The sequence below is a fragment of the Phodopus roborovskii genome, unplaced genomic scaffold, assembly GCF_943737965.1.
Source record: "Phodopus roborovskii unplaced genomic scaffold, PHOROB, whole genome shotgun sequence".
NCBI lineage: Eukaryota > Metazoa > Chordata > Mammalia > Rodentia > Cricetidae > Phodopus > Phodopus roborovskii.
This window is the reverse complement of record NW_026126409.1, coordinates 20,289,964-20,305,281: the sequence shown is the minus strand read 5'-3', so window position 1 is coordinate 20,305,281 and position 15,318 is coordinate 20,289,964. Positions and strand designations below refer to the sequence as shown.

The window sequence follows — 15,318 nt, the reverse complement described above, 5'->3', positions numbered from 1 at the left end:
TCAGTGGGGAGCTGTGCATATCCTGAAGACAGTTACCTTTCTCTGGTGGATATTTTACCCAGTTTTTCCTTTCTAGAATTCTTAGCCTAGGGAGGTCTCAGTCCCTCAGTTAGCCATAACCAGACATGTTTAGCCAATTTCTTTGGCAAATAGTTACAAAGTTATTCACAGCCCCTGATCATTTTCCTGTCCCTAGCTATCATCAGCAGGCACTCCCTGTAGGAAGGCTGTTGACCCAGAGTGTGATTTCACGGAATATTGCGATGGATCCTCTAGCCATTGTGTTCCTGACAGCTTTGCATTGAACGGCCACTTATGCAGGTTGGGATCTGCATATTGCTACAATGGACGGTGCCAAGCTCTTAATGACCAGTGTGTCAGTTTGTTTGGAAAAGGTACTGCTTTCTTTCATATTTTTGTCACACTTGGATTGCTCTGTAGTGTATATATCGTGCACCATAGAACCTAGAACGAGGAAGAGCCTGGGTCACAATTCTAAGAAGGGCTAAACTGAAATTAAAGAAAAATTCATAGGCATGATTCAAGTTTTCCAAGAAAAATGCTATGTAGGTTTGATTTGAGAAAAATATGTTCCCTATTCCTCTTAAATTATATTAAAATAATTATTGAGGTTTGTTTTCATGTCATAAATTTTACCCACTCTAAGTCTGCAGACTAGGAACTTTTTTTAATAACTTGTGTAAGCATCACCACAATTCAATTTCAGAGCATTCTAATCATCACAAAGCAATCCCTCATGCCTGTTTACTTTTACTCCCCAAGCCCAATAACCCATTTCTATCTCTGTAGATCTGTGCACAGCAAACAGCCTACACATTAAATTTTTATGGAACACTTTAAGACATTTCTTACCATTTCCAAAACAATCGGGAATGCAGTCAATGAAAATGAAGGAACTAACACCATGATAGTAATAAGCAGCTTTTCACAGAAGAGCTCAGTCCAAATGATCTTAAACACGATGGATAAGACCTACAGTGTGAGTCAAAGAATACTACATCAAACAAATTCCACAATGTCCCATATAAACATACAAATCCATGACCAAAACAAATTTCCCTTTTGGAGACAGAAAGGGAAATGGTTTTGTTAATAAGAGTATACAGAAATGTTATCTCCCCAATAAAAAATTAATTTTTATCAGCATGTCAATTAAAAAAAATAAAATATGAATAGGAAAAGAGCAGATAGTGACATCTTACATCCCTATCATCCACCACACTCATAATCTAGTATTGAAAACATGAACCTTACAAAGCTGGAGTGAATGTCCTCTACATGTAACCTCTTTTCTGATTGAGGAACTGGCAATGTAACAGCAGCTACAGGCTGCATGGTCAGAACTCCTGCTTAGGATTTTTGACAGGTTTTGTTTGGTTGAGACAGTCTCATTACATAGTCCAGGCTGACTCTGAACTCATCATCCTCCTGTCTTAGCCTTGTTCATAACATTTTAGAGAAATCTAGATAAGTCTCCTACATGCCTGCTGTTGTTTTTTGTGTGCCCCAATATGGTTATCTATATGTTGAGTGATTAAAATAATTTGAATGCATGACAAATTCGTAACTCAATGTAGAAATCAGAGCAATGGCTTTGAGAAAGGAGCTAGAAGGAAAGCACCTTTTAGGATGAGCAGAGACCATCATAGACATGTGGGCTATGACTGGGCCTTGAGGTAAGAGAGCAGTTAGGATGGATAGGCTTCCAATATGAGACAACATGGCTGGACTTCAAAGGAAAAGCTTGGTTTCCTATTAAAACCTGTAGAGGAACTTCATTAAGAGAGAGATTAAAGTAAGAGAGTAAGAAAAATCTGTCATAGTCAACATGATGGGTGTCCTGAAGTAGGGAGGCAGCCTTCATAAAAATCCCTCAGACAAGTTGGATATGGGTATATTCACAAGTCATTTGGAGTCTGTTTAATATTATGGAGATAATAGCCTCTCCCCTAGGGAAAATGACCTGTCTAGCCACAGGTTCTCATTACCAAATTACGGTACCAGGCATGTGTTCCAGCTTATGGAATTGATATCACAGCTAAACAGAAAGTGGTTTGTTACTCCCATGACATTTGTACCACTGGTGAGCCAGTGGGCATGTCTTGCCAGGGCATTGTCATTGTAGTGTGCAGATTCACAGATGGAGAAGTATGATGACTACTTTTCTGCTCTGGTAACATGTGTATCATGTATTAGCACTGTTAAAGCTAGCCAATAAGGATGAAACTTCCAGGTCAGTATCAGCTTGGTAGCATCTTCAGCAACAGGATCTTCCCACTAAGTTCTGGAAAGTAACCAAGAGCATTGACAATAGCCTATAATGTTTGAAGACCTCACTGACTAAGAGGTAACCCATTCTAACACTGGCATTTTTGTCTGTTACTTTAAAAGACTAACACGGGAAATATTGCTCTATTTTTTAAGGTAACTCTGTTAAACTCTTTTAATTTAATTTGCAATAACTTCATACACAGACACTATATTTACATCATTTCCATATTGCCTTGGCCCTCCAAATCCTCATATATTCCCCTGTCTCTCAAATTCATGGTGTCTTCTTTAAATATTGTTTCAAACATATGCACACATGTAGCATAAATATAACTTATTGAGTCCATTTGGTGTCGCTTCTATGTGTATGTGTTTAAGTCTGACTGCTTGGGATTGAATAACTATCAGGGAGTTTGATACAGGAAAAACCAGTTTTCCCTCTCTTCTCAGCCATTAACTGCCTATAGCTCTTCATCTATGGGGGAGAGTCTTCTGTATTGCCATGTTAAGTGCCCTTGTAATTGTTCAGGCCCCGATTAGGCAACAATATTTTTAGGATTTTGTGTCCTGCCACATTGCCAAAATTGGTGATCATATCCAGACGTTTCCTTGTAGAACCTTTTGGCTCTCTAATATGTGTATCTTGCCATCTGTAAACAAGGATAGCTAGATTCTTTTTTTCTATTTGTATCCCTCTAATTTTCTTTTCTTGTCTTATTGCTCCACCAGTGCCTTCAAACACAATGCAGAAAAGGAACGGGATAGTGGACAGCCCAGTCACAGTCATGATCTCAGCGGGGTTGCTCCAAGTTGTTCCTCATTTAGGATAATATTGGCTGCCAGCTTCTCATATATAGCTTTTATTACGTTGAGGAATATTCCCTACAGTTCTAGATTCTCTAGACCAAGGCTGTGAAAGCCAAACACTTCATTCAATTCTGACCACTTATTAGCATTGGTTATTTAATCTGATCACCAATTTAGAGGATTGAATATTGTAGGCATGCATACACATAAAATAATCAAAAACAAAACAAACAAAGTTAGTATCTGAGTAACAATGCGTAAACTTTTACTCTGGTCTCCACATGTACAAATATGTGCACACACATACACCAATGCACATGTATACACACAACACATGCACAAGTACAAACACACAATGCATATTTTTTAAAAAAATAACTGAAGGAAGAAAAGATGGACATATATATAATTCCAACCCTCAGGAGGCTGAGGCAGGAGATTTTCAAGGCCAACACCAGTCTGAGATATATAGTACACCATGTTTTAAAACAACAAAGAAATAAGTAAATGCATCAATGTAACTAGCAATGGATATAATTTTTTGTGTGTGTGTGTGTTATGACATTGGCAGGTTGCCCGTGCAAATCAAACAAAGCATGAGAAATGCATGCCTATTTTGAAATGACAGTTTTATTAGTCTGTTACCAAAGAGCAAGTAATTTGGATTAAGGATAATAACCTAAAGGACGTGTCTCCCATTTTAGGGTCTCAAGGTGCTTCCTATGCCTGTTTTGAAAAAGTTAATTCACCACGTGAAAAGCTGACAAACTGTGGTTTTAAAAATTCATATCCATTTCCTTGTGGACAAAAGTACGTATATAGAGCATGATTGGTTTTCTGAGTCATGTTGCTTGTCAAGACACACAGGCTAAACCAAAACAACTATCAATTGTATGATAGGAAACTATTCTTAAATATGTGCATGAGCACACTCATGTGTGCACATGCCACACACATGTTCACACATGTGTCATCTCATAGCAATTCAGAGTTTTTACTTTCTTCATGCTTTTCCTGTCACCATCCTCAGAATTTGACTGAATGAGGAATGGGGTGATATTTATTAGGAGGAGCTGCCCAACTCCCAAAAAATAGGGTGTTCTATTCGGAACTAAAAATTAAAATTGTATTGTATCTATCTATCATTGCAGGTATCCTACAGCAGGTATTTTGTTTTATTACAACATAGGATTGTTGAGGAAAGAAATTTCCACCTTGTTTGTCATTTCCAGATGACTGGTATGCAAAGCTAGAGAGCACATCTCAATGGCTCGACTTAGACTACAGTAATGAGGTTTATTATAGCATGAAAATGTTCTTGTGTCCAATAATGGGAGTTATTGCCTTCTAACAAGTGCTGCTAGAATTGCATTTTGGTATTAAAACAGTCACAAAGGGGACAGGACAATTCTAGTTTAGTAAAGTGTTTGCCTGAGTTGGACCCACAGAACTCATGGGAGGTAAGCCAAGATGCAGTGGTAGACATTAGTATCTCAGTGCTGGGGATATAGAGAAAGACAAGTCCCAGGGACTCATTGGCCCTCCAGCATTGATTACATAGTGAGCCTGAGGCCAGCGACAAACAAAAAGTACAGTTGAATACCACTTGAAGACTGACACCCCACACTGTCTTCTGGCCTCCATGGACATATACGCATGCACACATGAGCTCATATATATACACATGGATTTGAGTAACAGAAATTCCATGTGGTATAATAATGCATATCATAAGATAATGGTACATAATCAAAATATGCTGAAAGAATCAGTGGTTTGCCAGCACTGGGAAACTGCCAGTGATAGGTCCAGACTGGCCAAACTGTATTAAAGCCAGCCTAAGTGACCACGGAGGCCCATAATAGAAAATAAAGTCATATGTACACATGTGAATTCAGCCTATACATTCCAGTTCTGCCACCATGTTAATTAATCTGTATGCATTTAGCTGTTTATATTTTTAAAAATCTTATAACATCATAAAACAATATTGCCATTGTGTCTTTTTTTTTTCTGGTTTTATGTCTTTAACATTTATGCCACTATCCTTGCAACACTTAATTGTAAGCTGGGATTACTGAAAAGTTAAATGACAAAGAATTTTTTCCTTTCTATTTCCAGGGATGTTCTCTGTGGGAAATTAGCTTGTTTTCAGCCACACAAGAATTACAAAGGCATAGCCCGGTCTGTGGTATATTCGTATGTCCATGACAGTGTGTGTCTGTCCATTCCTCCTGGGTTCTCTATGAGAGCAGATGGGAAAGATTATGCCTATGTGGCTGATGGCACTGTGTGTGGACCACAAATGGTAACAGGCTGAGGATTATATTTAGCTATGCTAACTTACTTTAGTTACCACATACCATGTTCCATGATGGCTATCACGATTTAAACCCGATGCTTGTGTTCATTTCCTATATGGTGTTAAATGACTATCAAGTAAGCCTTAGTTAGCATGTTGCATTGCCTCTTTTTAGCCCTCTGTGAAAAAAATGTGGGTTTTTGTTTGTCTGTTTGTTTGTTCATTCAAGATAGGGTTTCTCTGTGTAGCTCTGGCTGTCCTGGAACTCGCTCTGTAGACCTGGCTGGCTTCGACTTCAGAGATCCACCTATCATGGAAAAATAAGGATTGGGGAAAACAGATAGATAGGCTGAATAGATATTTATTCAGGGAAAAATAACTTACAACAGAGACAGATGAACGTCAGCAGGTTCCAGTCCCAAGGATGCCTCTGGATGCTCTTTGTCTCCATTCAGGAAGCAAGAAAGAGAGCTCTGGGTTGGAACCCAGACCTAGTTCCTCTACTTCACCTCTGCCACATCCCCATCCCCTATGGGTGTGGTCAGTGGGACAGGTGGATTCAGTGAGATATCCACCTGCCTCTGTCTCCTGAATGCTGGAGTCAAAGTTGTGTGCCACCACCACCCAGCTAAAAGGTGTGTGTGTGTTTTTAACATGAGTCTACTAACCCCCAAGGGCTATTATTTTTTAGACATAATAATCTCCCATAGTACAATTCTGACTTTCCCTTTCACCTTGCTTCACTGAAAGCCATATTCATATTAATTGAATCATGTGCTTATGTATCTGATCAGAGTGGAAGTGTGGATAGTTTGGAAGAGCCAAAGCTAGACTGGGAAGTCATGGCTAATGGCTATCACACAAAGACAAGCTCATATGTATATGTATATCTGCACATGCAAGTGTACACATGTATGCAAATTACACTCACAAAGTCATTATACAAAAAGTCAGTCAGTCTGGGTTTTTTGGACATCTCTGTGCAGTGTATCAGCCTGTGAGTGTTTGCACAGCCATCTGTGTGTAGTCTGTCAGCCTGTGTGTATTTGAGTAGATATCTGTGTGTTCTCTACTAGTCTGTGAGTGTTTGCAAAGCCATCTGTGTGTAGTCTGTGTATATTTGATTACATATCTGTGTGCATGATACAAGTCTGTGTGTGATTACACAGCCATCTGTTTGTGGTCCATCAGTCTGTATGTGTTGGCATAGGCATCACTGTGTACTCTGTCTGTGTACATTGGAGATCACCTACATGTGTGATCATGTCATCTACAAACAATTTTACTACTTCCTTTATGATTTGGATATCTTTTATTTATTTTTGATATCTAAATTTCTTCAGCTAGAACACTTACTATTACATTGAATGTTGAATGTAAGAATCAAACAATTTATGATTTGTTTGTTGGTTACATGTTAATTTTGAATAAATAATTACAAAGAGCTCCTTTTCTCCCACATTTGACATATTCATATTGTAAACTACTTAATTACACCTTGTGTCAACATGAAAAAAATAATAATAAAGGTAAATGAGTCCAAAATAATTCCATAGCCAAATTACCAATTATCGTTTGATTTGTATTTTGACATGATAGGGTTTGACAGTGGATAAGAAAAAAAAAAGTAAAACTATTTTTCTTACCCTATAATTCTAATATATGCCATCACAAAGACTCAAAACAATGTATAAATTGTATTTGAGACATAAGAAAAACTTCTCCAGCCTTGAAGGGATGATTTTGACCTTTATATAATTATCCATAACAAACATTACTACTGTAGGAAATGCAGTGTGGATTTCAGTCAGTCCAACCATATGCCATCCCCACCTAGCTCTGAGCAGACAGGCTCCTCCTATTTTGATGCTATCACTGTTGAGGGGGGTTACAGAAGCTTTGTATTAGAATCAAAGCAAGATGCATAAGCAGGTCTTGAATCTTTTATGCATAGGTGACAAGCTATGTGGTTTTTTCTCTCTCTCTCATTTTACATGACATTTGTGACCATGAAATATTCTGTGTTTAATTTTAGTATTGTGTGAACAGAACCTGCAAAGAAGTTAATTTAACAGGAAGTGATTGCAATGCCACTAAGAAGTGCAAAGGGAAAGGGGTAAGCGACTCTGCTTGAGTAGTCCTTGCAGGCGACTGCTTTGCGATTCCTGTCTGCACTGCAGAACTGATGGCTATGCTGCTCTTGGAGCTCATGACTATGTCTGGCAGATCAGAATGGGAAAATAAAGTTGCTGCATTTCCTATAATTTCCAGTGCAATGCTTTAAAGAAGTGGGATACTTAGCTGCTGTTTTCCACCCACAAGAGGGTGTATTTTGTTTGCTTCATTTTTATAGGTTTTTTTTAAAATAAGGATTTTACCATTTAGTTTAGATTTACTTTGAGTAACTACTTTATATGGTATTATATTTATCAAATTATCTCCCTTTATTTATACAATCACATGGCTTTTTTCTTGCTCGGTTCATGGATGTAATGGATTAAATGAATTTGTTTTTAGCTTAAAACCTGTCCAAGTACTACCAGTAAATGCTGATTGTGAACTATTGAATTTAATTTTATGAGTATTTTGGGGGATTTCCACTGTATTTGGAGTAATATCGGCCTGCGGCTTTTCTTTTGTGTCACATGGTATCTGACCTGGGACTAGGATAATGCTAGCCTGGTAGGATGCATTTGGAAGGATCCCTTTCCTTTCTGTTTTTATAGATTATACATACAGTGACGCCACTTCTCTCTCAAACATTTGGTCTAATTCATGAGAGAATAAATCTGGGGTTAGTGCTTTCTATTTTGAAAGTAAATAATATTCATGTAATTTTGTTACTTGATATAGAATTCATATTGTGTATTTCTGCAGTTTCATGGATTGCTTTTTTTTTTTTTTTTTTACTTTTAGAGAATTAGACCATTTATCCCATATCACAATACTTGAACATGTAATTTTTCATAAATTTTTATTTATTAACCTTATGTTACCCACAGGTCCAAACTGGTGGCTGGAGACTTAGTGTGTTTGTTTGAGATAGGGTTTCACTGTAGCCCTGGCTGGCCTTGAGCTCCACATGTACCTGAGATTGGCCTCAAGGACATGATCCTACTGCCCTACTGTCCTAAGTGCTGGGTGACAATGGTGACTCTCATGGCCAGAAGTGGCCACATTGGTGGCTGGCCTACTTACCATCCACCTCTGGCAAGCAACCGAGAACAACAGTGGTGGTTTTGAGAGTCTCTTGGACAACTTCTCAGGGTGTTTTTACCACAGCAACAAAAAGGGAATTAGAGCGTGCACTTCTTTAGGTTTTTCTTAGTTTGGTTTCGATTGTGTCTCTTCCTGATGCACTTTTGGTGGCATTTGCCAGTAGAAGTATTAGTCTATTTCTTGATTTTCACTTTTAATTAACTATGACCTTCTTTGCATTTTAGTAGAATTGTTGTTGCATGTATAATAACTATTTGCTATTTGTATTTTCCTTTGTTCATTTACTTTCACCTTAGATTGAATCATTTTTAATTATTTTTCTGTGCTTTATATTGAAAGGAATTATTGAATACAAGTTATTCTTTCAAATAGACATCTGTTCTTAAACTTCATTCTTTTATGCCACACACTCAAATAGAAGCCTTCTTTCTTGATGCACATTTATGCTTTGACCTTTTTATATTTTTGCATGTTTTACATAACCCTGACCTTTACATTCTTTGTTTTGTTTGGCTTTTGGGGACCTTGAGGTCTCATATATCATAAAGGATCCTATGCATTATTTCAAGTTCATTTCCTAAGAGTCATATCATCACTAGGGAAATAATATTTTCTATTTCAGAACAAAGGTTCTGTCATGAGAACTGTCTCCTTTTCTTTGTTTTTTGTTTTTTGCAAGAGGTGGGACTTTGTAATACCAACTTGTTAAAAGTATAGATAGAAAAAATATATTTTGAGAGATACATGTTTAGAGGGAGATACAGATTTTCATCCCCAAATAAATGCTCTGCTTATTTCTAAGGGGGTATTTGCTTTCTTCCCCCAAATCCTGGAAGTCTCTTATCTTGCCTGTTCCTTTCTGTCCTCCTGGGAAAGAAGGGGACTCAGTGGATTCTGGCTTCCTTAGTGGACACTGCCTTTCTTCATTTTATACTATGCAGAATCTTATAGGATTGCTCTTCCAGTTTCTTCTTTTTCTGGACATTAGAAATGTTGGCAACTACTATCTAGGATTGTAGATTTTGTTATCTTTTTTATGGGAAAGGCCAGCTAACTGTGTGGTCTGAAATGCTCTCCCTTCAGAAAAGGGTATAGAATACCACAGAGAATACAAATATAGAACTTAAGTATTGGCTTGCTCTAGCAAGCCAATACTTAAGTTCTCAAGGTTACTAAGAATACAATGATAAAAAGAATAAACTAAAAATACTAGGGGGAGGGGGAGGAAAGGGGAGAAGGAGAGGGAGGAGAAACTGTGGTTGGTACATAAAATAAAAACAAAATATATAAAAAATTGAAAACACAAAACAAAAACCGCTTTTTAAAGTATGACTAAGATTTTGTCATAATAAAAATACTCTAAAATTAAATCTTTTGTAAAGATTATATTTAGAGGCTGGAGAGATGACTCAGCAGGGAAGACTTGTGGCTCTTGCAGAGGACCTGAGTTCAGTTCCTCATCCATGTTGAGTGACTCACAACTCAAGCTCCAGGAGAGGGAATCTGATACCTCTGGTCTACATGGGCACCTACATTCATGTGCACATACTCACACACAATAAAACACAATAAAAATCTTTTTCAAAAGACATTATTTGTGAAAATCATTCATCTATGAGAACATAAAAATCATGTACTGGTTAGTTTGGTTTTTTGTTGTTTTGTTGGTTTGTTTGTTTGTTTATCAACTCTTTGAGCCATCTGGGAAAAGGGGACCTGAATGGAGAAAACCCCTCCATCAGATCATCCTATAGGCAATTCAGTGGTGTATTCTCCTGACTAATGGTTGATGTGTGGGGCCCAGTCCACCTGTGGGTGGTGCCATCCCCTGGGAAGGTGGTCCTGGGTTGTACAACAGGTAACTGAGGAAGCCACAGGGAACAAGCCAGTGAGCAGTGGCCTCTGCTTCAGGTCCTACCTCTAGGTTTCAGCCTTTAGCTCCTGCTGAAAGCGATGAATTGCTACTCACTGCAAGTGTAAGCTAGAATAAACCATCTGCTTCCTAAGCTGATTTTGATCATAGTGTTTAGCACAGCAATAGAAAGCACAGACCGGCAGGCCATAACTTTATTGTATCCAAGTTTTAGAAGATTATTGGAGGAGAAAAAGCACTTATTAAAAATAGACGATAGGAATTAGAATATATTTTCCCATTGTGATTTTACCCTTTGATTATGCCACCAAAGTTTTTTAAAAAACCATTTGTCATGCTCTGTGACCACAAAAAATATTCTACATACTTCAGTCACTTATATCAGATTTATCTACTAAGATTATTCAAAATGATTGCATGTTTTTCTATTTTAGATATGCAATAACTTTGGTAATTGCCAATGCTTTCCTGACTACAGGCCTCCACACTGTAATTTACAGACTGGATCACCAGGGGGCAGCATCGATGATGGAAATATTCTCAGATCTGGTGAGTACAAGCAACCCTCCAAAGCAAGTAGTGTGTTGTTTTCTGTGGTCTTAATCGAAGAAAGATGTCATTGTCGTATGTTTCCCAGCCCAGTTACAAATAAATTAATTTGGGGCCATATTTTCAATGAATTGTATCCAAATGAGTCAACTCTAACCAACTTAGTGAAGTCAACTAAAATAGAATTGTACTGTTAAAGTTTCAAGAAATGTCATTAAGTAAACATTTAAAAACTACATATAGAATAATAAGAACTATATGCAGGGCTCATATTTCATATTATTAAAACAGAAAATTATTGAAAAGCAACTCTGGAATAATAAACTGTTTATTCTGACTGAAACTTAGAAAAAGGACAGCAAAATGTAAGCATATTCCTACTAGGAAATAATGGTAAGGCACAGTCTCACATTTTCCTTGTTCCTATGGTGAATAAAAGCCATGTTATAAGCTAGTCGCTGGTTCAGTCAGGTGCTTGGAGAAGGAATAATATTGAGATCCATGTTTCAGAAAGTGTACATAATCAGTAATATAGAAGTTTAATAATGGAAGTGTATTACTCGATAAGCAATGGTGTTACCTATATTGTCCTGAAGTAGACATATAAATGAACGGTGAATAAATTGTTTCACACGTCAAGTATTTGAAAATAACAGTGACTAAAACATGGTTATGAATTAATATCTGACAAGGGAACAAGAGGTTCAAGAATGCTATACAAACTTTTATAAGAGAGTCAAGGGTTGAACAGAACATGAACATAATCTGTTTAAATTTGTAGTGAGAGCTGGGTGTGATGGCACATGACTAATCTTAATACAGGAATCTGAAGCAGGAGGATTGCTGCAAGTCTGAGGCAAGCCTAGGCTAAAATGAAAGACCCTGTTAGTTGGGTTTCTATTGCTGTGATGAAACATTGTGACCCAAAGCAACTTGGGGAGGAAAGGGTTTATTTAATTTTACAGTTCTCAGATCATACTCTGTCATTGAGAGAAGTCAGGATAGGAACTCAAATGGGGCAAGAACCTGAAGGCAGGAGCAGATGCAGAGACCATGGAGGCGTGCTGCTTACTGGCTTGCTCTCCTTGGCTTGCTCAGCCTGCTTTCTGATAAAACCCCAGGACGACCTATTATTGCTTGGGAGTTGTACCATCCACGATGGATTGGGCCCTCCCCCATCAGTCACTAATTAAGAAAATGCCCTACAGACTCATGGAGGCATCTTCTCAGCTGAGAGTTCCTCTTCCAAATAACTCTGTGTCAAGTTGAGAATAAACTAGCCAGATGCTATCTCAGAGAAAAAGAAAGTGAATAGTAAGCAGTTTAGCATCTGTGGAATTCAGGAGAAGGCATTGTTTTTTACAATGCTATTTGTAGTTATTAAGGACATAAAGAGTTTATAATCCATACTTTGTATTTACATTAGGTGACCACATCAATTAGTGGGGTGATAAAAAGTGAGGTAAAAGCACCGTGTACAGCTTTAGAAAGTCATGATATTTTATACACTTGTTGTCTGATATGAGTGCCAGTCAGTCCTGAAAGTGTACAGCAGAAAAGGAGTGGTTGGATTCGCCATGGTGGCTCCTGCCTGACATCCCAACACTTGAGATGCTTGAGCAGGAAGATTGCTACAACTCAGAGGTCAACCTGGGTTTCAGTATGAAATTGGGTATATAAAAAAAAAAAAAAAACCTAAAACCAGAAAACTAGATTCTTGCTTCTAGTCATGACAGAATAATATCAGAAAAATGCATGAGATATTTGTCAAAGAGTATAGGCCTATGTATAATTGGGAGAAGACTTTAGGCCTATGAATAATTGGGGAAGACTATAGGCTTATGGGTAATTGGGAGAAGACTATATAGGTCTATGTGAAATTATAAGATTATAGGCCTATGCGTAATTGGTGAGTCAGTTTCAACATCCCCGTAAATGTGATGGAAGATCAGATGAAAGGAAGTAAAGGGAAGAAACCCAGTCTTTTAGCCATAGGAAATAGTTGAGTATACAGATCACCCCCCCATACACACACAACACACACACACACACACACACACACACACACACACACACACACACACACTTGAAGGATGTTATCGCCTTTCAGCCAGTTCTGTCAACACCATCATCCAATCAGAAAAGTAGAAAAGTGCAGTACAGAAAACATTTAAGTTTATGGCTACAGACTAAGGGAAATGACAGAAGCCAGTAAGGATGGCTGAAATGTTTGGAATACTGTCCACTGTACTGCAACTATGTCACTTTGAGAACACAGAAGACAAGACACTTTGTGGTACTGAAGTGTGGTACTGAAGGATTGTGTTGTTGAAAATTCTCAGAACTGAATTTTTATTTCATGTTCGTTATTAGTTCCTCCAAAATTTTGAATAATTTGTGGTTTGGTCATATTTACCACCCTCCCTTGGCTCTTTCATTATCCACACCCCCTTCCCAATTGACCCAACTTTGGGTCCCCTCTGTTTTGTAACCCATGAAGTACGATTTTTGCTGGCCTTCTACTCTTGGATGTGTGATCTTCCACTAGAACACTGTCAGTGTGTACCAGGGCTTAGATAGTGAAAGAAGCCCAACTCTCCCACTCCAGCAGCTATCAATTGCCAACTGCTTCTCAGCTATGGGTGGGACTTTGTGCACCATGCTGGGTGTTTATCTAGCCCGAGTTTATACAGGTCTTGTGTGTGCTGTCAAAATCTCTTAAGCGCATATTTGTCCTGTTATGTCTGGAAATCAACATTTCCTTGTAGTCACCCATCACCTCTGGGTCTGCCAATCATTCTACCCATTCTTCTGCAATGGACCTTGAGCCTTGGTGGGGGAGGGGTATGGTGTGGTTGTCCCATTTTTATAGCCGAACATTCTTCGTTCTCTTATAATTTGCATCTTGACCATGCATGGATCTCTGTTAATCATCATCTCCTGCTAAAGGAAGCTTCTCTGATGAGCATCAAAGGATATATCAAATTTATGGGGAAAACGATTAAGGGTCAGTTTAATATTATCTGTGCTTAGCAGAATAGTAGAATCCATTTAGTGCAAAATAAAAGTATTTAAGATTTTTTTTCTCAGTTTTTAGTTCCTTGAGGATTTTGAACAATGTGTTTGACCATATTCACCACTATTCACCATCCTCCCTCAGTTTCTCCTATATCTACACCTGCCTCCCTACCCACCTAACTTTGGGCCCTCTCTTTTCCCCCCAATAGTGCTGGGTTTTTCTCTAGGGCCTATGACACAGCTTCTAGGCACAGTTTCTTGTCAGTCTAGTCATTGCGGTAGTCTCGTGGTTCACAGCCAGGCAGACTTCTGATTATTTACTACTCCAGTCCTCAGAACTATGTGACATCATTGACAAAAAGCTTCAAAAGTGGTAACCCATTCCTGATACGGGACCTTTTGTTAGCCTCTGGTGTCTGGTAGGGGCTTTGTCCTCCTATTATTGCATAAATGCATTAAAAAATTCTTCTTTGTGTATATATATGTATTAGGAAGTTGCTACATTAGTGAATTTCCATATGACTTTTAAAAAAATGCCCTTAGTCTAGATTATCTCTCCCTGTATTCCCCCCTACCATGCCTTACCATGTATGAAAAATATGCCATGTGGTTTTGACATGTTCTCTTATTTTCCCAAGATAGTTGCTTGCAGTTTGCCAAAGTATTAATTACATTATGCCTGCATGCGATTAAAGTGGAGTGGGGGAAGGAGTCCAAGTTTCAGATCAACCCGTCCTTTCTGGTGTTTCTTTTCCAGACATTTTTTTTGCGACAAAGCATTTCAGCAAGCATCAGGACAGCTGGCTGATCCTGAGCTTTTTCATCTTTCTGCCTTTTATCGTAAGTCTTATCGTTGGGATCATGAAGAGAAATGAGAGAAAAATCTTGCCTCAGAGAGAACACCAAATATGAGGGGTAAATAGGACCCATAGTATTAACTTATCTGGTTCAATGGAACTGCATTTTCAATGGGTTATGTTTTCTAAAATCTGTTATTTTTACTCCTAAATATGATAAATATGAACTTTTTCTCTCCCCAACACAAGTTGAATTCTGATGATTTTCTTTCTCAGTACTTAAGTGCCCTGGATATTTTTCTAGTTGTATTCTGCATTGCACTGGGAACTTAATTTGCCAGACAAGACTAAAATCAATGCATCACTGTAATTTTTCCTCCTGGTTGTGTCTAACCCATGGAAAAGAGTTGAACTTCAAAGAAAACTTTTCCTAATGTAGGCCTTTATATTAAAACTTCATT

At 38.1% G+C, this 15,318-nt stretch overlaps 1 protein-coding gene across 1 annotated transcript in view; it reads left to right on the top strand.

Moving 5' to 3' along the window:
* The window catches only part of LOC127220353 (disintegrin and metalloproteinase domain-containing protein 18), a 33,939-nt gene extending 18,906 nt beyond the window's left edge, over positions 1-15,033 (top strand). The window contains exons 14-19 of the mRNA XM_051182175.1: positions 197-395; positions 3,804-3,909; positions 5,221-5,407; positions 7,437-7,517; positions 10,928-11,042; positions 14,818-15,033. Coding sequence (XP_051038132.1) covers positions 197-395; positions 3,804-3,909; positions 5,221-5,407; positions 7,437-7,517; positions 10,928-11,042; positions 14,818-14,972 — 843 coding nt within the window. The 3' untranslated portion in view covers positions 14,973-15,033. The remainder of the gene's footprint in view (positions 1-196; positions 396-3,803; positions 3,910-5,220; positions 5,408-7,436; positions 7,518-10,927; positions 11,043-14,817) is intronic.
* Positions 15,034-15,318: the final 285 nt, after the last annotated feature.